This window comes from Trichoderma harzianum, assembly GCF_003025095.1.
Source record: "Trichoderma harzianum CBS 226.95 unplaced genomic scaffold M431scaffold_2, whole genome shotgun sequence".
NCBI classification, from domain to species: Eukaryota; Fungi; Ascomycota; class Sordariomycetes; order Hypocreales; family Hypocreaceae; genus Trichoderma; species Trichoderma harzianum.
Window position 1 is genome coordinate 903,778 of NW_020209250.1, and position 19,706 is coordinate 923,483.

Below are 19,706 nucleotides of genomic sequence, written 5' to 3' on the forward strand. Positions count from 1 at the left end.
ACCTTGCAAATGCCCTGTTTCTCGAGTATCCGCTAGCATCAACCAATAGACACTTAATAGTAGATATAATATCCGCTATCATGAATCAGTAGACATCGGATGGTAGATTTCTCTTACTAGTAAAAGCTCGTCCCGTCTGAGAATTGGATGAACCTCTTAAACAAGAGCATGATAACAACGTAACTCACCGACCTCGAGGGAAAATGAAATTCACTCGGGAAAACCACTCTCGAATATATGTAGAAATTCGAATAGACAAAACAGACTCAAGCATGATTAGAAAGTTGAGGCTTTGGTCCACCGTTACCGCCGTAATAGTCGTAGGTACAGCGCGAGTGAATTTGCTTGATGACGCAGATGGTTTGCTTCTCTACCTTTTTAACCAGTGTCATCATTCTATTTATGATCTTTCATTAGCAAGCATAAAAAGCTAATCTCTTGTTCAATAAATATTAACTCAGTTAAATACCTTCAAACTACTTACCTTAGTAAGGTCATATTGCCGTTGCAGCTTCAGATTGCTCGTAGCATTACGGCACGTGAGAGGCATCTCTGCTCCTATTCTTCGGTTGCCAGCTGGCAAGCGCTCCCGGCAGCTGTTGCACACAGCTGTTTGCATATTTCTCTACGCCTATTTAATCCTCTTCTCTCTCTCTCTCTCTCTCTCTCTCTCTTCTCTCTTCTCTCGAAACCTTCCTCTCTCAAAGTCTGGCTCCCTTCAACATCGCTCTCAGCACAGCCAAGGGTAAATTGCCTTCAATCCATTCCATATCTCGTGAATACCTTACTGATCGCATAGATAGCTAGCGAGATGGACCTGACACCTGCATCTGAAAAGTCCAACCTCACCCCGGCTGGTGATGGAAAGACCAAGAGATTCCTTGGTCTCAGAGAGTGGTTAAATAGCGGCCCTGCCACGCCGAAAACCCCCTCTCCCCTGATTATCAGTGTGAAACAGGCAGTCCATGAGGCCGCCGTCGCAATCACCGAGCAACCGAGCTCATATCAGACCAAAACGTCCAGCAATGCGTCGGCTCGAACGACCGAGGACCCTACGCATCCAAGCGTCACCGGTATATCGGAAGTCAGCCAGCATGATCACAAAGAAGCCACCAGTACCAAACCACGAAATTTGATTTTTGAGAGCCTCAACCGAGTCCTCGAACCAGAATCCAAGACCAGAGGATTGATGATCAAGCCTGAGGCCATTCCCACTGACTCTCCGCAAATTACGGAGGGATTGACTGGCTTTGAAGTCCAGTCTCAGGGAAGCAGGGCCTCGTGGAACATAAGTGAAGGTCTCTCGGATGGTGACGGCCAGGATGAGCCAAAACAGGAGGATATGCCCGAGGGCGCCCAAATATCGCGAACAATGGCGTGGCTGCTCCAAACCTCCAAACCACCTGTAGCCATACATTCATTGGCATCTCAGAGTGCGGTCGATCATTACAAGAAGGACATTGACACCGAGACGGGAGACTTCTTGCCCGAAATCCGCTACCCCGATACTTTCAAAAGCCTTCACGAAGGTCCCTCGCGTGATCATAGAGATATCGCTTGGCGACAGGCCAACCTGACGGTCGAGCTGCAAATAGCCAGAGAGATAAGAAGTCGAGAGCTGCTCGCAACCAAGATCCGGTCCAAGATCAAACCTCAAGTGCAGGCTGTACCTATTGAACAGGAGACTGGACCAAATGCCGAATGCATTGTACGACCCGCTACGCCTGAAGACTTTGAAGCCATCGCGGCCATCATTAACATGGAAAGTCGGGCGACGGGCAGCCCTCAAATCATAGAATGGAGGGATGTCACCGCTGCTAATGTCCAAAAGATCTACGAGAGTTGCCGAGATAATCTGCAGCCCTTTATTGTCGCCACGACGACCGAGGACCCTTTGCTTGACCGTTCCAACTGGCCTAAGAATGCCACAAAAGCGTATCAAGGCTACCTCGCATTCCGCTCAACTCAGGCAAAGGTTTCCCAGGAGGTTTTGGGCTTCGCCTTTGTGGTTGAAGCCAGACTTGGCCTGCTCGGGGGTCCATGCCCTGGATCTAGACATACCGGTCAAGTGAAAGTCGTCGTTCATCCTTCCCACCGAGGCAAGCTGTATGGATCCGCCTTGCTTGATCGAATTCTGCTTTGCACAGCACCTTTCCACCGAAGAGCGGTAGATTACGAGTGGCAATGCCAAGATTCTTCCAAGGTGTACGAATCGATTGCTTGTCAGAACCGTCGAAAATACGCCTGGATCTATGTCGAGACATTCTGCGCTGGCAGAGATGACCCGGCTCTCAAACTGGCGACCAATTTCTTACAAAAATTCGAATTTCAAGAAGTGTGCCATTTGCGCAGTGCCGTCAAGACCGACCGATACTATGAGAGCAAGTGGCTTGACATCGTGCTGTGGGCACGCGAGACGCAACCTCTATCCAACATTGAGGACCTTTTCCCAGGTGCCTACAACTTGTGAATCAGGGGTGGCAGGCATTGCTACCGGGTCACAGCAGTGATTTGGGTGATGAGTGAGATGATTTACCTCTCAGGTTTGTCCACGCGAACCAAGTCTTGAGGAGCCATTCCAGCTGACATATCTACAGCAAAAATTTGCGTATCAATTGTTCTATTAAAACGAGCTATATAGTTCAATCATGGATTTGGGAGCTCATTTAGCAGTGTCAGAAGTTGAACAGGACCTCGGGAACCAAAAAACTATGGGGAATGCTCTGCATCACGTGTGCAACGCCGTGCTTCTGACAGCGCATTACAAGATTAGAGTACTTTAGTAGCTACCTAGCAGGCAGGCAATAAATGAAACATTGGGTCTATCAACACCGTGCCTAAGGGTGATATTTCTTCTATAAATACACAGCTACTCATCTCATCTGGAGGCCATAGAAAAGGTCCTCATCAACCCAAGCTCTTTTGCCGAAAGGAAGAACAACGAAGTCTCGGCTCTTAATCTTTGGGCAGCCAGCAACATGTTATCCATATTACGCAAAGCCCGCCTAAAGGATAAAGAGATGCGAGTACTCATGTTGTATGTGCCAGTTAATTTACCAAGCCGGGTAGTTTGAGAGACTGATGTATCAAAAGAGGTCTTGACAATGCCGGAAAGACGACAATTGTCAAACAGATTATGGGTGAAGATGTGAACACTGTTAGCCCAACGCTTGGGTTTATTATCAAGACGATTGACTACGAAGGGTGATTGCTTCTGTCCCAACCCAAAATTTGGCCCAAAACTAACAATGCGGTGACAGATACAAGCTCAACATCTGTAAGGCAGCCATTGAAGATCTTTGCAAGGCAAGATTGGTATCATCTAACTTCTATAGGGGACGTGGGTGGCCAGAAGACGCTGCGGTCATACTGGCGGAATTATTTCGAAAAGACAGACGCCTTGATCTGGGTCGTGGACACAACAGATCGGTTACGAATAGACGACTGCAGAGAGGAACTCCATGGCCTGCTGGAAGAAGAGGTTTGTGATGGGGTATGCTGCAGTTTCGGTGGATGAGAGCTAACGTCTAGGGTAGCGCTTGGCGGGAGCCTGCTTGTTGATATTTGCAAACAAGACGGATGTGGATGGGTGCATGACCGAAGAGGAGGTTGTTACGGTGAGCTATCTTTTGAGGCCTATTTGAAGGATTGAATGGGTGTCTAATAAGGTTTTTGACTAGTTGTTGCGGTTGAACGATATACGGACGCATCAATGGCACGTTTTGCCGTCGTCGGCCATGACGGGGAAGAATCTCAACCAGGGCATGTCGTGGGTGGTGGAGGACGCGAAGAAGCGGCTTTTCTTGTATTAGGATGACTGTGATTGAAAGAACCGAGGGGAGGTTGCTGACGGAGCGTGAAGCCCTGCTCCATGTACTCGTATTTACTTGATTGAAGCATCGCATTTTACGTACGGATATAGAACTGGGCCGCGGGACAGGTCCCAGGGAGTCGGGTAGTAATATTACATAGCCAGCAACCCAGTGACTGATGGTAAACCACTTCATCAGTGTTGTACTACCACCATTCACTTCTTGTCCCTGATGTTATGTACGAGCACTAGCACCGCCTCTAATTCCATGGTCGGCGATCGGTGATACGGAACACGGAGTAGCACAAAGCATAGCACAAGACTCATGTGGACCAGTTGTCAAGGGAGATGGCAAGATGGTGTGGAAATTGTGTGGATAGGCTCATCGGACCAACTCGCCTGACGGCCGTCTCGCCGACTTGATTGGTTCGCAGCAGAAAGGCCTCGATCAGATTTGGGTTCCCAGGCACGCAGGCGAGACAGATGGAATCAGAGCAGAAAGAGCGAGGTCACTTTGCAACCTCTACGGCCGTTGGAGGGGGTTGTGGACGAGATTTTGGGTTTGTTGACGACGGGCACTAACAGGTAGTAGCACATCTCGTGTTTGTGTGTTTACTGTTATTGGCGATCAATAGTAAACAATCGAAGGGCCCCCTCGGTGTAGACGGTGCTCGAGCCTTGCCCACCGTTCAGGAGAGGCCGGGATGGCGCGCGCAAATAATACGGGTAGTATGGAGGTGATTTCTAAAAAGGAGATGCATGCTCTGTGCTCTGTGAGATGCAATTTCATGACGTTGGGATTTAATACCGGAAACCCCTTGAGCGTACCCTGCATGAGCGCTGCGGTTTCTCCTGGGGGGCTAGGTTACAGGGGCGCCAATGCTATGGGGCTGCCGTGGATCGCCTAGACACGCCCCAAGACAGCCCCGCGGGCCGCAACCCACGGCAACGGCAACACGCTATTGACCCCCAATAAAAAGGGCGTCGAGTGAACTGGAACTGTAGCGGGTGTCAGGTTCTCTTAAAGATTGAAGCCGCCAATCTGCTACCGAATGTATCAACGTCCCATCAATATCCGTTTGAGGACAATCAACCCCCACCACCAGACCTCAAACTCGACCTCGACCTCGACCTCGACCTCGACCTCGAGAGCGGAACAAGCACAGGCAGCCTCTTTTCTCCGTGCCATGCCATTGTCAGCTGCTTTTACGCACCGGTAGAGTCGCCAATCCCACCATGTCGGACGAAGTATCCCAGTTTCTCGAGCAGGTCGAGCGCCTGCGGGGGCAGCAGATTGAGGACGACGAGATGCGAGCCCGAGAGCGCGAGGAGTTTCTTGCTGCCAAACGGGAGCGCCAGGCCAGAAGAGAGGGTGAGTGCCTTGTTCTTTTTTGCCTTGATTCTCGCCATTTCTTCTCGGAATCGAATCGGGGACGGTAGTACCTGTTGCTAGGTAGCTACCCGATGGTGTGAGGCTTTGGCTTTTTTGGCGTTGCCTTGTTGCCATGGTGTTCGTTTGTCAGAGCTATCTGAGGGTTGCCACCAGGCACAAGGTTTATTTACTTTTTGTCTAAATGTTTTCTTACGGCTGTCCTCACACCCCTTAGATCTGCTATGGGGGGGGGGCCCTAAATAGCGAGCATATATGAATTTCGGGACCTGACCTACTGATGAAACAACGCTGACCCGCCTTATTCAAAAGAACGCGCCCGATCCATCTCACCGCAGAAATCATCGCCAGCCAACACGCCGTCACCACGCACGCTCCGGCGAACTGTCAACCTTTCCGAATCGCTGAGACTCGATTCCCCAGCCGGCGAGTCCTTGGATAAGCTGCGCGAGCGATCGTCGACTGAGACAGAGCAACCCCTAGAGGCGGATCAATCTGATGCTATGCTGCACTCCACCTCACAGGCGAGAGAGAACGATGCCCCTGAGGATCTCGACGCAAAGCGGGGCGATGATGCTGCAGCTTCTCGAAGAGATTCGCAACTCTCGTGGCAGCGGCGTACGACCCGATCCAACAGCCGCCCGCTGAGTGTCGTCGCTGCTCGAAATGCGGCCGCCACGCACGAGACGGCTGCAGAGGAGCCTCCATCTCCTACCCAGCCTCTTTCCAAGGACCAGATCGCCAAGAGCCTCGGATCCAAGGATGCGTCGTGGTTTCGTCAAACTGCCGACAGAGGCGCTGACTCTGCGGCGTACCGACGGAACCAGGTGGAAGACGATGATCGACTCGACATGTCGTCTCTCAGCGCCCAGCTGCCTGGCATGAGCAGCGAAAACTCCGGAGAACGCCCTGGCTCCCGAGGCGAGAGTGCTCTCGGCAAGCTTGCTTCTCCGTTCTCTCTGAACCCTCCCAGCTTCGACAATCCAGCCGCTGAGAGGCCTCAGGCAGAACCGATTGCCCCAACAGCGACTGGCCGGACATCTCCTGTGCGTACATCGTCTCCGACCAAGGGCATGGGCGGTTTTGTGCAGAGCGCAATGATGAAGAGGAGCGATAGCGTGAAGCGATGGTCTGTTGCCAGCCCGCCTGCGTTGACACGTCCTGAGAACGTGACGGCGAGCCATCGTGGCTCAATCGACAGGGGGGCGGCTCCGCCAAGGCCACAGAGCATGTTTGTTCGTGACCCAACAGCGGCTACGGCGACTACAACGTCAGGGACAAGTAGATCTCGTCCATCCTCTCGGCCAACGTCTCGACATGGAGAAGCGTCCGAAAGGCGTCCCAAAACACCAACTTCCACGAGCCCACCTCAGCCCCAAAGGCATGAGCTTCTCGATGATGCATCCCTTCCACTCTCCCCAACCAAGACAATGGAGCCTCGACGTTGGAGCCCGACGAAATCAAGCTGGCTCGAGAGCGCCCTTAACAAACCAGACTCGCCAAAGCTACCCCCGAAGCCAGCATCCTCACAACAACCAGCATGGATGGTCGAGCTCAACAAGAACAAGCGTGGTGGTAATGCTACTCCCGAGCCAAGCAAACCCGCTGCTCCCTCTCACAAGCACCAAGTTAGTATCGATGGGCTTATGAGGTCCACGCCAATGGGTTCAAGGCTGAACCTCAACACTACTGGTCTGGGTGGGATCTATTCACCCCCTGGAACACAATCTGTAACGAATCGTGCGTCGTTTCAAAATTTCCCAACATCGAGTACGCCCATGACTGCCGGACCGGAAAGACCAAGATCAAAGTCGAGGGGCGCTCTCGATCAAGTGAGGGAGAGGCGGTCCGAATCTCTCAGCGCCTCTATCAGCCCTACCCCTCTGCCTGCCAAGGTTAAACCTGAGGCTCCGCCAAAGAAGGATCTGGATTTCCGCGGAAACTTGAAGCCACGAGCTGCCGAAGCCCCGACTCCCAAGACCCAGGAGCCCGAGTTCAAGGCTGTATTTGGCACTCTTCGCAGAACCAAGACTCAAAACTTTAAAGCTCCAGACGAGCTAAAGGACAACATTCTCCGTGGCAAGGCGGCTCTCAACGCGACTGACGGGCCACAGAAGTCAGTAATTAGGGACGAATTCAAGGATTCCATACAGAAGAAGAGAGAAGATTTCAAAAGGGCCCAAGCCGAGGGAACAGGAATTGCCAATACGATAACGCGTGACAAGCCTAAGCCTCTTCTTCCCGAAGCACTCGCTATAAGGAGTGAGCTGGGTAAGTCAACGGCCGTGCTCCAGCAAGACGTACCTCCAGAGAGTCGAACCCCATCCGGTCAGTCGAAGAATTCCGATTACTCAAAACCAGATCCTCCACAGAGAAAGTCAAGTCAAGTGAACTTGGCCAAACAGTCCAGCCCATCCTTGACTCCCACGAAGACCACCTTGACTGAGAATACCAGACTAGAGAATAAGGAACCCGATACGCCAGCCCGGACCGAAGAATCTCTGCCCAGCCTTTTGAAGAAGAAGAGTGCTCCATCAAAGCTTGGCGGCCTGGCCGGACGATTTAACCCTGCCCTTGCCGGGATGCTGGCACGAGGACCACCGCCGGCAGCTTCCAACGGCGGGAGTCGAGGTGAAGAATCAGGACGAGGCGATGGAGATGCTCAAGTTTCACAACCAGGCCCTCAGCTGACACACATGACTAAGAGTCGAGCGCGTGGCCCGAGGAGAAAGGCGCCGACCAATGTAGGCAATACTTCCACCAATTCCACAAATGGCTCTGCAGAGTCGTCCTCAGTAAGCCGGCAACCTGCCGCCTTTGGAAAGCAGCGTCTTCCCGCGCCCGTTGAAGACAGGAAGCCAATTACGCACCCAATTCAAGATCGAGCGGCCACAAAGCCTGATGTGCCATTTAAACCAAAGCCTATCGAGGCCAGAAAGGTAGAGGCTGACAGCCGACCTCTGGAGCAGCCTGTTGCCCCCTTGAATCTTCGTAGTAGACGACAAACAGAGTCTGCTATCCAGGTCGGCCAATTATTATCATCACGACCTGAGTCACCTCAGAAGCTGGAGGTAGAAGCACCGAAGAAACTGAACTTGAAGCGCATGTCAAAATTCTTCGAGCAACCCAAGGATAACACCACTACAGCGGCATCTGAGACTCCCAGGACACCCGGCAAGCTCTCACCTCAAAAGACTGGCACATGGGAACCGGTCAAGACCGGAGAGTCTGCCAAAGAGGCTGCGAAGCTGATACAACAAAAGACTGGTTCATGGTCCCCGGTGAAGAAAACCGAGCGCTCGCTACCTGACACCCGGTCATCCGCCATCAACATGCTAGGTGAATCGAAGCCATCGACAGTAAACGCTGCACCAGAGCGTGCCCCAGCTGCCATGAAAGCCCCATTGCCAGGACCCAAGCCGTCTTCTTTCAACGGGTTACCAAAGGGAGGCAACACACGACCAGCGTCACCGCCACCTGCGGCGACACCTTTTCCCCAGCGGCTACCACAGCCGCGGGTTGAGGCACCCCTCGCATCGCCTTCGCGGCCGCAAACAAGCCATGGTAGCGATGTATCAGCCATACTTCACGACTTCTTTGGTCCCCCGTATGAGAGCGTCCCCTGCGACATGGACTACGCGGATATCTTGACAAACTACCCAAAGACTGGCGCAAAGGGCAAGACATTGTCCTTCCACATGTTCCAGATTGACGGAGAGGGCAAGCAGATGATAGTTCCGGCTTACCGCGAGCGTATCCTCTTTGAACAAGAAATGTACGTTGCTGGGCATAATTTTACCAACGAAGCCGGATGGAAAGTGCGCGAGGTCTACTTCTGGATCGGCGATGAAGTTGCAGACGCAGATGAGGATGCAGCAGAGGCTGTGGCACAGCAAGAGGCCAGGCAGCTGGGCGGCAAACTCATCAAAATCAGGCAAGGCAAGGAAACACCAGAGTTCCTACAGGCCCTTGGCGGCATTGTCATTGTTCGAAGAGGTGCAAGCACCAGATACGACTCGCTTGCGCCGTCCATGCTTTGCGGCAGACGGTATCAGGGCCAGGTAGCATTTGACGAGGTTGACTTTACGACGGGCAGCCTCTGTGCTGGATTTGCCTATCTGATCACCCACTCTGGCAACTGCTACTTGTGGAAGGGCAAGGGCAGTGATGTGGAGGAGCTCAGCTGCGCACGCCTCATTGGTATGGACTTGACGGTGACTGGACAGCTGATTGAGTATGACGAGGGCAGCGAGCCTGCTTCCTTCTGGGACATGATGGGTGGCGAGTCGAAGCCTCACTCGGCGGATCACTGGCGACTGAAGCCCAGTTATGGGAAATACAACGGCAGACTCTTTTGTGCCGATGTAGAGTCTAGGCAAAAGGTGAGCAAAACACATACATGACAATGGACATTTGGGTATTCTTTTATTGCGGCTTACTGACCATATATTTCCTAGATCTTTGAGATTTGCCCGTTCAACCAGGCCGACATGTCAACATTCAACATTTACATTCTCGATGCCTTCTTTGAGATGTACATTATTGTTGGCTCACAGGCCCAGTCCCAGTACGCATCCTTCCGCACCGCCCTCGACTTTGCTCAGGAATACGCCGTCCTGGCTGCCAGCATGGAGGACCGGCCCTTTATCCCCATCTCGACGGTTGTTCTCGAAGGTGCGCCGCGGGACCTGAAGCGAGTATTTCGCAAGTGGACCGATGAACGGTGCCCGACGCTCTTGAACAATCCTTCGAGCGAAGCCGGATTGAAGCGAGGCCGCAGTCTTAGAGTTGTGCCTCTTACGCAGGCCATCTTGGCGTTGAGGGAGTAAATATAGTTAGTTGTCTGCCCGTTTTTGAGCGCAGTGTTTACTTCGTGTACATTTGGTCGTGGTTATGAGAAAAAAGAGGAACTGAGGAATGATGGAATCTCCTGGCAATGTGTGGTATCGGAAGAAAAAAAGAAAGAAGAAAAAGGGGCAAAAGAGGCGGCGGTATCTGGAGTTTGGCAGCTTCGTGTTTTAAGAGGCGTATGGGGGAAGCGCATGTAGAGCGTTTAGACACATACCTTTATTTCTTTGGCCAGTTGGAAGTTGAAAATGTAGATGGAGAGAGCTAGCTGTACAGACGAATTGCTATCTGTTTTAACAAGGATAGTGAAAAACAATATAAAAGTTTATCATATAATAATACGAGAAAAAGTTCACCATATAATAACACAAAGAAATGCCATAAGAGGGTTTTTATTTTTTCTTGTTTTTTAATTCTAATGGGTATCAATTTGAAATTGACCTCGCGCACATGTCAAAACCCGCTCTTTAAACCCTTCCACCCACCGTCCGTCCTATTTCGCCATTTGAATCCGCCAGCCTGCCGTGTCTAATCTAACTTTGAGGGCATACCATTCTCTTTGTTTCTTTTTTTAGAGGGGTTTTCAAACATGGTTGATTTCTCTATCGCTAAAAGGGGGCGTTCTCTCGTTGACTTCATAATCTATGAGCGCATACGCTGTGGTGTAGCCGCGGCCAACTTCTAGTTGATGGCGGTGCTCTTTGCTGTGGAGTTGCCGTTGAGGGAGGTGGGGACGGCGATTGGGCGGCCGCGAGCCTTTTCGGTGAGACTGATGAGCTCCTTGAGCATGAGTTCGCGGGTGGACTGGGTGAGCTCGTCGACATCGGCCGAGGTGAGGTTTGTGGTGGGGATGGGGCGCAAGACTAAAGGGTTAGGCATATTGGCATTACGGTTGATAATTCCGGATCTAAATAGGTTTGAATACACGTACCCTTGATGGGAATCTTGCCAGAGTTAAAGACCAGGCCCTTGATGTAGAGGATGTGGCTGTAGTTGGCCACGACGACGGGGACAATGGGGACGCCGGACTGCACGGCCAGGTGGAAGGCGCCCTTCTTGTAGGGCAGCAGCGCGGGCTCCTTGGTGTAGCTGCGCGTGCCCTCGGGGAACATGTAGACGCTCTGGCGCTTGGTCTTGATCTCGGTGGCGGCGCCGTCCATGGCGGAGCGGGCGTCCTTGCTGTTCTTGCGGTCGATGAAGATTGTGCCGCTGAGGCTCATGAACCAGCCGAGGAAGGGCACCTTCTTGAGCTGGGCCTTGGCGGTCACGCTGCAGTACTTGGGGAAGATGGCGCCCAGCATGAGCACGTCAAGCTCGGTCTGGTGGTTGCCGATGAAGACGGCGGGCCGGGTGGTGTTGAGGACGTTGTCCGGGTCGTCAATGACAAACTCGACGCCCGTGGTCAGCTGCATGGAGTAGTGGAAGGCCCGCGCGACGGTCCACTGCGCAATCTGCTGCTTGCCCAGGATGGTCAGGACGATGGAGGCGATGACGCCGTAGAGCGCGCAGGCGATGAGCGTCATGTAGGCGGCCAGGACGCGGGCCACGAAGGCCGCCTTGGGGACGACGTAGGACAGCATGTAGAAGGAGATTGTCAGCGCTGTGTAGCCGACGAGGAACTTGGCGATAGCGCCAAGGAAGAGGACCATGGTTTGAGCTGCCGTTGTTTTGTAGGGGCTTTTTGTCTTGTGTGTTGTCGTACGGAGAGAGAAGCCGAGGCGAGAGAGAGTGGGATAACGAGGATACCGAGGAGGGCGGGGAGAAGGTTTCGAGGCTGGTGCTGTTACAGTTCCATGCTCTTGCGCTGAGCCGAGACTGACTGCGGGATGGAGGATAGAGAATGTGACCAGATCAAAAGGGAAGAAGAGAGGAAAAGAAAAAGAAGAGGAAAAATGGATGGCCCAGGGGACGCAATCACAAGCGCACACAAGGCACGGGAACTAAAGTTGGTGGCCAGGAGATTTTGTTGGAGAAGAACGGGTGTACTTGCAAATCTGCATGGTGTACCTGTAGCGGCTGAAGTATCGGCTACCTGCAGCTCGCGGCGCCTGTGGGTGTGTTCAGCAGGTACACGGGTACATCCTCGGGTTTTGGTAGGTTAATGACGTTGGGGACAGGCTTTTAGAGGGGTCGAGCGCAGTGCTGATGCCGTGATTGGCTGGGATGTTGTGTGGTTTTTTGACATGTGGGGGAGGGCGAGATACCTGGTGGTAATTTTCAACACGTTTTCTCGACTTCTTATCAATCGTGGCCGATGGTCGATTTTATGGGCTATACTATTTCAGTTATCAGTACTTGATACAGGTACTAAAGTATGCGGTGTGCTCGGGCACCAAGCGGGCCAATCAATATATTGTATTCTGTTTCAAGCTGAAGTATCATCTCTCCAATTGGATCTTGTACTTCGGCACATGCTTCTCCGGTAACCGGGCAATCAAGCCGAGGACGTCCGTGTAAGATACACAGAGGGATGGAAATGCGAGCATGCTAGGTGCCTAGTATATTCCTCTAGTATCTGCTACTATAGGTAGTTATATTTTTATTATTATTTACTACTATAACTGTACTCGTCTTGTGTTCAGTATGACTTGCGATACGGGTGCTGAATAGCGAAATCGGACTGCTGAATAGGCGTTGCCTTCAAATAATCCTCACCCAACAGACGACAGAGCTCCATATCAGACTAATAAATATTGATATACTGACAACATTGCAATTTCATGTCTCCTTTTTACTGAAGCTACCCTGACTACCGGTTCCTTGCCCTCCCATGCCGGGATATGGTTTCGCAGCCCACGCTTTTGCCATCATCTCCCTTGTAATTGCGTCTTGTTTGTAGCCGCTGGGAATACTTGTCCTGCGCTCGGCAGCTTTCCGAAGATAGTCGTCGGGTCCTGCCCCAAACGAGCTTGTATTGAGAGCTTTGTTACCGGCGGTTGCGAATGCTTCTAGGGCCGACTTCATGTCTTCCGAGCTTATGGAGGACGTCCGTCGCCATGCTTGAGAACCCTCTGAAGGCTGTTGATACGTGTTTTGCATTTCGGTTGTTGCACGGAGTTGAAGTGTTATTTCACGGCAATATGCTTCTCTTTCTGTTGGACACAGAGTACCACGAGATGGGTCAGTCTCGAGGAAGAGGAGGAAAAGGAAATGAAATCACAAGCACGGCAAGTTTGGTGGTCACGGGAACGTCTGCATATAGTAGTCAATTTGCTACTAAACCATAGTATCGACAGACACATAAAACACTGGGCAGCTCAAGACCGAAGCTTGTTGAATAACGTCTAAGTGGTGTGTACCTACTGAAGCCGTTGCTGTTGGCGTCTGCACCAGGTACCGATGGAGTAGCGGAAAGCCTCAACCAGCGAGTGACATTGGTCTAAAAGAAGAGGGGCACAAGGGCGTCCTGATTCTGTGATTGGTTAGAAATAGCCGACCATGATGTGGGGACTGATGGTCTAATGTTTCCACCACGTTTCTTTCGGCGTCAAAAAGTATCAACGCTTTAATAGGTGACATTTCAGCTGCTCCGTGTATCAAGACAACTACTTGGAACAGTCAGCCGGAGAAAATATATATTCTTTCTGAGCCATCATTTCAATATTATAAGTCTCTCTCTTTCTTTCATCTCATCTTTCGAATGTGCAACTTGCTCCTCAAACAAAGAAACAAGGCACCATCACGTGATCTGCATCTTCCCATTCTGGAGCCTTGCTGATCCACCCTCGGCTCAAGCAAAGTTGCAAAAGACACGCCATGCAAGCTGCATCCCTGTCAGGACCGCAATGGCGACGCTCTGCTTTTAACTCCAATTGCCTGCCTGTTCGCGGAGCTTCGACGGCTGCGTCTTGAGTGAATCGCTGCCGCGGAACTGCTCTACATATTGCGCCGCATAAGATATCGCTGCTACTGCTGTTCTTATATCATACCCCCAAAACAAAGCCTTGGGCATCAAGAGAAGAGCAGCGTCTCCATCCAGCAAATCCACTTTGCTTTGCTTTGCTTCGATACTCCGTTCTGCCGCATTGCATGAGCTATCGATTGTGTGCCGACGCATCTCTGCTCCATCCGCCCATCCCTACTTGGTCTCTCGTCGGCCATTACCAGCCTCTCGCATGAGCTCCGTACCTCGAATCAGTCCAATCCATATCATGCTCTGATCCATTCAGAAGCCATATCCAAGTCGCCATGGCCCCAGCTCGCCGAGCCCAGCCGTCCTCCATCTCCGTTCCTCCTCCCGCCCCTGCTCCCTCCCTCGTCGATCTCCCGCCCATTGCCGCCCTGTTTCTCATCGACTTCGACGTCAAGGCCGGCTACACAATTGTCTGGAAACAGTCCACGCCGGGACTTGAACTCGAGGGTCTCGTCGAGTACAAATCGCTGCCGTCTGGCCTTCATACCGTCTCTGACGATCTCATCTACTTTGTCCACGATGGCGCACATGCTGGCTTGAGCGCATTTGTCAATGAGCCGTGTGAAGAGGAAGAGGCCCGTCATGCTCGCATGATTGCCGTGGGCATTCTGGTCCCCCTCAGCTATGGAAGGCTAGGACGGGCATGGAGACATGCCGAAAACCTGAAGAAAATGGCAGCGTAAGTAATCTTTGTCCCGTTTTACATTCCAAGAGCTTCAGCTAAGAAACATGGCGGCAAAAAGGAACCTCGCCAAGAATCGCAACCAGACCGAAATATTAGAAAAGTACTGGGACTCCAACAAGGCCAAAGAAGGAGAGACCTTTTCCACCGTCAATACGCCCATTTCTCCAGTGCCAGACCAGTTACGCAGGACCCATGGTAGACACTCGTCCCTCACTGATGGCGTCTCTCTGTTCCAGCCTGAGCACAAACTATCTCCTTACCACCCTGCCTGGAGCCTGGCCGAGCTGCTGGACAGCTTCGGCCCCTTGATATTCCCCATCCACCGCGCCGCCCTGCTTCGACAGCGCATATTGATTTCTTGTCACGCTCCGGTACATGAGATTTGCAACTTTGGTAAGTCAAGTGCTGGCCTGAAGCAATAGATGGCACAGGGACTAACATGTGTCCCAAGTATATAACATCTCCATCTTATCCAATATCCCTCTCTCCATCACAGACTCCCTGCCTACGCCTGCTCCGCCCCAGCGTCTTCGACCTCTGTTCAGCATCGGCGTGCATGATATTTCGTTTCTCATGGATGACCTCAAGGCATCCAAGCGTGACCGCAGCGATGAAAGTGCCGTCGATGATGCCGATGAATCAGGGTCTGGGTGGATTGCCTGCACCACGGACAGCATCCTCGCCACTAAAGACACCCTTTGGGACATGCTCATCACCATGCCGCCAGACTACTCGGCAAACGCCAAAGACAAAGCTTGGCCGGTGGTAGAGTATGCCGGCGGCAAAATCGTCAAGGCCACCCAGCGTGACCTTCGTCGCTTCAACGCACTGCGTACTGGCCTCGCACGCCTGGCTGCAATCGCGCCAACCGTCCCCACAGGCCAAGATCCTCGATCCCCCGAATCCGAGACCTCAGCAGTGAGACTGTCGACTGGCCACTCCGCTCGGGTGGTCAAAGACGAGCCCTATGGCGCCGCCGACAAGCTCATCGAGCCTGTCACCTGGGCAGCCTTTGCCTACAACGGCTTCATGTGGTGGGCCAGCGCGGGCGAGCAGATCCGCTCAGAAGAGCAAGAAGAGTCGACGCGCGATGCCGCCCTTCTCGCGGACATGCTATTCCCAGCCAGCCCCCGCGCCTCCATGTCACTTCCGCTGTCCACTACACCTTTGCAATTAGAGCCCCTGAGCAACTCCATCGCCTCCCTTGCTGGCCGCCGCGGCAGCGTCGATGGCGAAGCCAACATTGAGCTGGCCATCATCACCTACTTCCACCGCCTCACCACGCAGATGCTTTCCGTCATGGTGGACATTGTCGATTCTGCGGATGAGACATACCGCGATAACGACGAGGGCGACGACGAAAACGACGAGAACGAAGACTTGATTCCCAACGGCGGCGATGACTCTGATCTCTCCGCCATCACCATAGACAGCCGGTCCATAGAGACTATGGGCCTAGACGTATGGAGCGCCAGCGACGCCCTCTTTGTGCAGGAGCTCGCTGCCGTGTACTTTGGCAGACAGGCCGTTATTGAGGGCAAGGGCGTCGAGGTTTGCGGCGTGCGAGTATGTTGAGCGCGCTGCTCTCTTTTCTCTATACGCCCCCACCTTTTCATCATTTTTCGTCCTTTTTTTTTTATTACTTCTCCTCGTGCTGTTTATTTTCTTTATTTGGCGAGATGGCTTGGTTGAACTCATCATGATTATCACATGGCAATGAACGGGAATGCTGGAGAGAATAATAATTCATAACGTAGTACATAGATGTAGTACAAACGAGTGTTCACACACAACCTCACACACGAACACACACAATCAAAAGCACCAATATATTATCAACCTTTCTCTCTTCTATGTCCTCCCCTAACTACCTATGTGGATGCCTGGCGCTAAGAGAAATGTTGTGATATTACCATATGAAGCCGTGCAGTCTAATTGCATGAAAGCACCAAAATTCAGCCAGCTTCGCAATTCTTAGAAGACCATATAACACTTGTAAGCATGCTTCAGCATCACACCGTCCTGTATTTGTTCCAATAACATGACATGATTCTAGGTAAAACTAGGTAATACAAGTTAAACTAACAAACCCAACATAATTAAATTCCTTATGCCGCTTGAAAAAAAAAGAGATGAAAAAAAGAACTCCACGCCGTCAGATACGGCTACCCAACCCAGTCTCTGATAGTTCCCTTGCCTCAAGTATAGCTCAGATGCAAAATCAACTCGCGCTTCACTGCGGAAGTACATGTGCTTGAGCCAGTTTTTTTTCTCTTTCTCTCTCTTTTTTTTAGTCACCAGTTAGCTGGGTTTCTTTTTTGGTTGTGTTTTTCTTCTTTTATTTTTCCAGTCTAATGAAACATGCTCCGTGACAACCCATCATTGTCAGGGAGGACCTCAGCTCTCATCTTCTGTGTCAGTATTCGTGTCACTTGTGTCATCCTCTTCCTCATCGGTGCCTGACTCTTCATCAGAGCTGTCCTTGTTCCGCCTAGGCTTGGGTTCTCCGCCAACAGGCTGGCCGGTCTTGAGAGCTCGCATTTGTCCAGCAATGGAATCTATATCACACATGTTAGCAAACTGATCTTTTGGTATTCTTTGCGGCGAGTAGGCAGGCGGCTTACCTTCTTCCGGCTCACTGATCTCATCCTCAGCCTCCATCTGGGCGGCCTTGCTGGCGTCCTCTACAACGAGAGTAACCTCCATCTTGGTATCAAATCCAACATAGGAATCGCAAACGACGTGCATGCAGAAAGTGTAGTGGCCGGGTTGAGGGGGAGCAGCGAATTGAGCCTTGAGAGTCTGCATGTTGAACGTGGGCTTGCCCTCCTCATCAAAGAGGGGCTGATCAAACTTGTCAAAGGTGAAAGGGGGAACCGCCATCTTGTCCTGCTTGGAATCGCTGAGGAAAGCGTACCATTTGGGAGAGTGGTCTCGAGCATAGTGAGGGGCAAAAGTCAGAGGCGGCAGGACAGAGTTATCTTCGACGGTGACGGGCTTTCCATCGGGGCCCTTGATCGTCTTCTTCTTGCGTCCCATGAGAGCATCCAAATCGTCTTCAGCGGGGTCAATGTCCTCTAGAGACAGCTCATCAATGGCGGGAACCGACTCGGTGCCAGGGGGGATGAATCGGCCCTTGATGACTAGCGTAACTAGAGATGAAGGAATGATGACCTTTTCGCCGGTAACCTTGAAAAAAGCCTTGGCAACACGGAAGTAGGGAAGCTGCTTGCCAACGCTGATGGCCTCCTTGTACTGGCCTTCGCTGAGGAGATCCTTGCCAATGGCGAGTCGTCTTCGTTCGGCGTCCGGGAGATCCATGAATTGCTGCACAGTCAGGTGGGATTTTGAGTCGCCTTCGATGGCGGCAGCAACCTTGTCGTTAATGTGTGGGAGCTGGAGGAGAGGAGAAGACTTGGGGGATAAGGCTTGAATGAGATGCTGGTTGGCTTTGAAAGATCCTGCGATGGGGCCAATGCTGCCAAATGCCATCGCAATCGCAGCAAAAGACTGGTTCAATGTCCTGGCAATCGCACCGACCTCAAACTTGGCCTTGGTCAGCGCAGGGTCGTCAAGCTCGACACGGCCAAGGTAAGCCCACAGCAAGGCAAGCACCTTGCGTCGCACGCCGCTGTCCAGGTCTTCAAGCTTCTCCTTGTCCTTAACAGAGAATCCACAGGCAAATGGTGCGGATTCGCCTTCGGCTGTGATCCGGGATTCGACCTTGGACAGGCCAGATTCAGCCTGGTCTCCCTTGAGGACGGCTTCGAACTCCTTGCCAGTGCTAAGGGCCGTAATGATGCCACCCTCATCAATCTCTTCGTTGTAGTGTCTGAACAGGCGGTTGGCGCTCTCCATCAAGACGCCTTCCTTTGACATTCGCTTGGTTCCATACCACCATGAGCCGACCATATAAGGCAGCAAAATACCCATGAGACCAGTGTAGAGCAGAATCAGGTATTTGCCGTTGCCCTCTGCGATGATGAACTGAGGCAGCGCAATGCCGATGCTAAAGCTCTGCTTGCCATCGGGATGGCCGTATTGGATGTAGTTGTTTCGGACCTCCTCGTCCGTCAGGGCTTGGTAGGCTTTTGTGAGTTCCACGTATCGGTCGTTGAGCATCTCCAGCGTCTCGTTCTTGGAGGGATCCGGCCGAACCTTGTCCGGGTGGAATTTGACGGATAGCCTCTTGTAGTGAGACTTGATTTGCTTTTCGGTAGATGACTGTAATTCAGATTAGGTGTTAGCTCTGATGCGCCTGATTTCCTGTCAGATGTGGTGCTGTCGTCTCCCTTACCTCTGAGATGCCCAGTATGTCATAAGGGTTCCAAATCTTGGGAACGATCGTCTGGGTCACAATGATGAGATACACCATGCCCGCCATGAGAGCCCAGCCCAACACAACGAAGATGGCCCGCTTGATCTTCCTCTGCTTCCTCTTCTGCGCCGCACGCAGCGACGTTACAACATCGCCATGCTTGGATGTGTAATCCGACTTGATGCGCGGCGCAAGCGCATCGTTGTCGGTGCTTTTACGGAAAAGACTGTACGTCAAGGGAAAGGTGACCAGGCCGGTAACGGTCAGGATAAAGAAAGGGAAGAACTGGCCCTGTAGACAAGACGCCCGGTTAGCAAACAACAGTCCAACCTGTAGAGCTCAAGCCCACCTCGACAAGGCGAATCCTGGGGCGAGCGGAACGCTGCAGAGGCTGGGGAAAACTGCACATACCTGTTCGTCGTACGAGTAGTCTGAGCTCATCTTGACGGCCTTGGGGAGCTCAGCCGGCTCGAGAAAAGTGCAAAGACTGAGAAAAAGATGCTCGAACTGTGTCGAGTTTGCCCTTCAAAAGTGTCCTCTGTAATGATGGTAGGCGCAAGAATGGCAAGGCTCGGGCGCTGGATAATCCGGTCCCCCACAGTCGGTTCCGCCACCGTGTTCAAAAGAAACGCCACCAAGAGCGTCAATAGCACAAGCACAGCACAGTACAGGGGACAGGGATAAGTAAGACAGGCACCTCGCAGCGCTAACAGCTGGCCCTGTGCCTTGTTTAGGTAGCTG

General features: G+C 52.2%; 7 protein-coding genes across 7 annotated transcripts; 4 read left to right on the forward strand and 3 right to left on the reverse strand.

Annotated features, from left to right (window-relative positions):
- Window positions 1–1,372: 1,372 nt before the first annotated feature.
- Window positions 1,373–2,470, forward strand: M431DRAFT_74436 (hypothetical protein; the record flags this gene model as incomplete). Its single annotated transcript, XM_024922224.1, has 1 exon — window positions 1,373–2,470. The coding sequence occupies one exon, from the start codon at window positions 1,373–1,375 to the stop codon at window positions 2,468–2,470; it is 1,098 nt and encodes a 365-aa protein (XP_024778455.1).
- Window positions 2,471–2,810: 340 nt separating this feature from the next.
- Window positions 2,811–4,050, forward strand: M431DRAFT_503731 (hypothetical protein). The gene is made up of 6 exons (XM_024918348.1): window positions 2,811–3,037; window positions 3,094–3,204; window positions 3,261–3,277; window positions 3,336–3,481; window positions 3,537–3,617; window positions 3,681–4,050. Exons 1-6 carry the CDS (start codon window positions 2,979–2,981, stop codon window positions 3,810–3,812), a joined length of 546 nt encoding a protein of 181 aa, XP_024778456.1. The 5' UTR covers window positions 2,811–2,978; the 3' UTR covers window positions 3,813–4,050.
- A 796-nt stretch (window positions 4,051–4,846) lies between these two features.
- On the forward strand, window positions 4,847–10,405 carry M431DRAFT_106236 (hypothetical protein). The gene is made up of 3 exons (XM_024911606.1): window positions 4,847–5,183; window positions 5,514–9,583; window positions 9,659–10,405. The coding sequence occupies exons 1-3, from the start codon at window positions 5,048–5,050 to the stop codon at window positions 10,028–10,030; spliced, it is 4,578 nt and encodes a 1,525-aa protein (XP_024778457.1). The 5' UTR covers window positions 4,847–5,047; the 3' UTR covers window positions 10,031–10,405.
- A 21-nt stretch (window positions 10,406–10,426) lies between these two features.
- Window positions 10,427–11,985, reverse strand: M431DRAFT_503733 (hypothetical protein). The gene is made up of 2 exons (XM_024918349.1): window positions 10,981–11,985; window positions 10,427–10,912 (listed from the first exon to the last, which is right to left on the reverse strand). Exons 1-2 carry the CDS (start codon window positions 11,696–11,698, stop codon window positions 10,731–10,733), a joined length of 900 nt encoding a protein of 299 aa, XP_024778458.1. The 5' UTR covers window positions 11,699–11,985; the 3' UTR covers window positions 10,427–10,730.
- Window positions 11,986–12,544: 559 nt separating this feature from the next.
- Window positions 12,545–13,180, reverse strand: M431DRAFT_503735 (hypothetical protein). Its single transcript, XM_024918350.1, has one exon. It carries the CDS (start codon window positions 13,086–13,088, stop codon window positions 12,768–12,770), a length of 321 nt encoding a protein of 106 aa, XP_024778459.1. The 5' UTR covers window positions 13,089–13,180; the 3' UTR covers window positions 12,545–12,767.
- A 1,057-nt stretch (window positions 13,181–14,237) lies between these two features.
- Window positions 14,238–16,222, forward strand: M431DRAFT_76290 (hypothetical protein; the record flags this gene model as incomplete). Its single annotated transcript, XM_024922446.1, has 3 exons — window positions 14,238–14,641; window positions 14,706–15,040; window positions 15,099–16,222. 3 exons carry the CDS (start codon window positions 14,238–14,240, stop codon window positions 16,220–16,222), a joined length of 1,863 nt encoding a protein of 620 aa, XP_024778460.1.
- An 822-nt stretch (window positions 16,223–17,044) lies between these two features.
- M431DRAFT_13252 (hypothetical protein) lies at window positions 17,045–19,636 on the reverse strand (the record flags this gene model as incomplete). Its single annotated transcript, XM_024912482.1, has 4 exons — window positions 19,377–19,636; window positions 18,945–19,256; window positions 17,272–18,871; window positions 17,045–17,205 (listed from the first exon to the last, which is right to left on the reverse strand). The coding sequence occupies exons 1-4, from the start codon at window positions 19,404–19,406 to the stop codon at window positions 17,045–17,047; spliced, it is 2,103 nt and encodes a 700-aa protein (XP_024778461.1). The 5' UTR covers window positions 19,407–19,636.
- Between the last annotated feature and the right edge of the window lie 70 nt (window positions 19,637–19,706).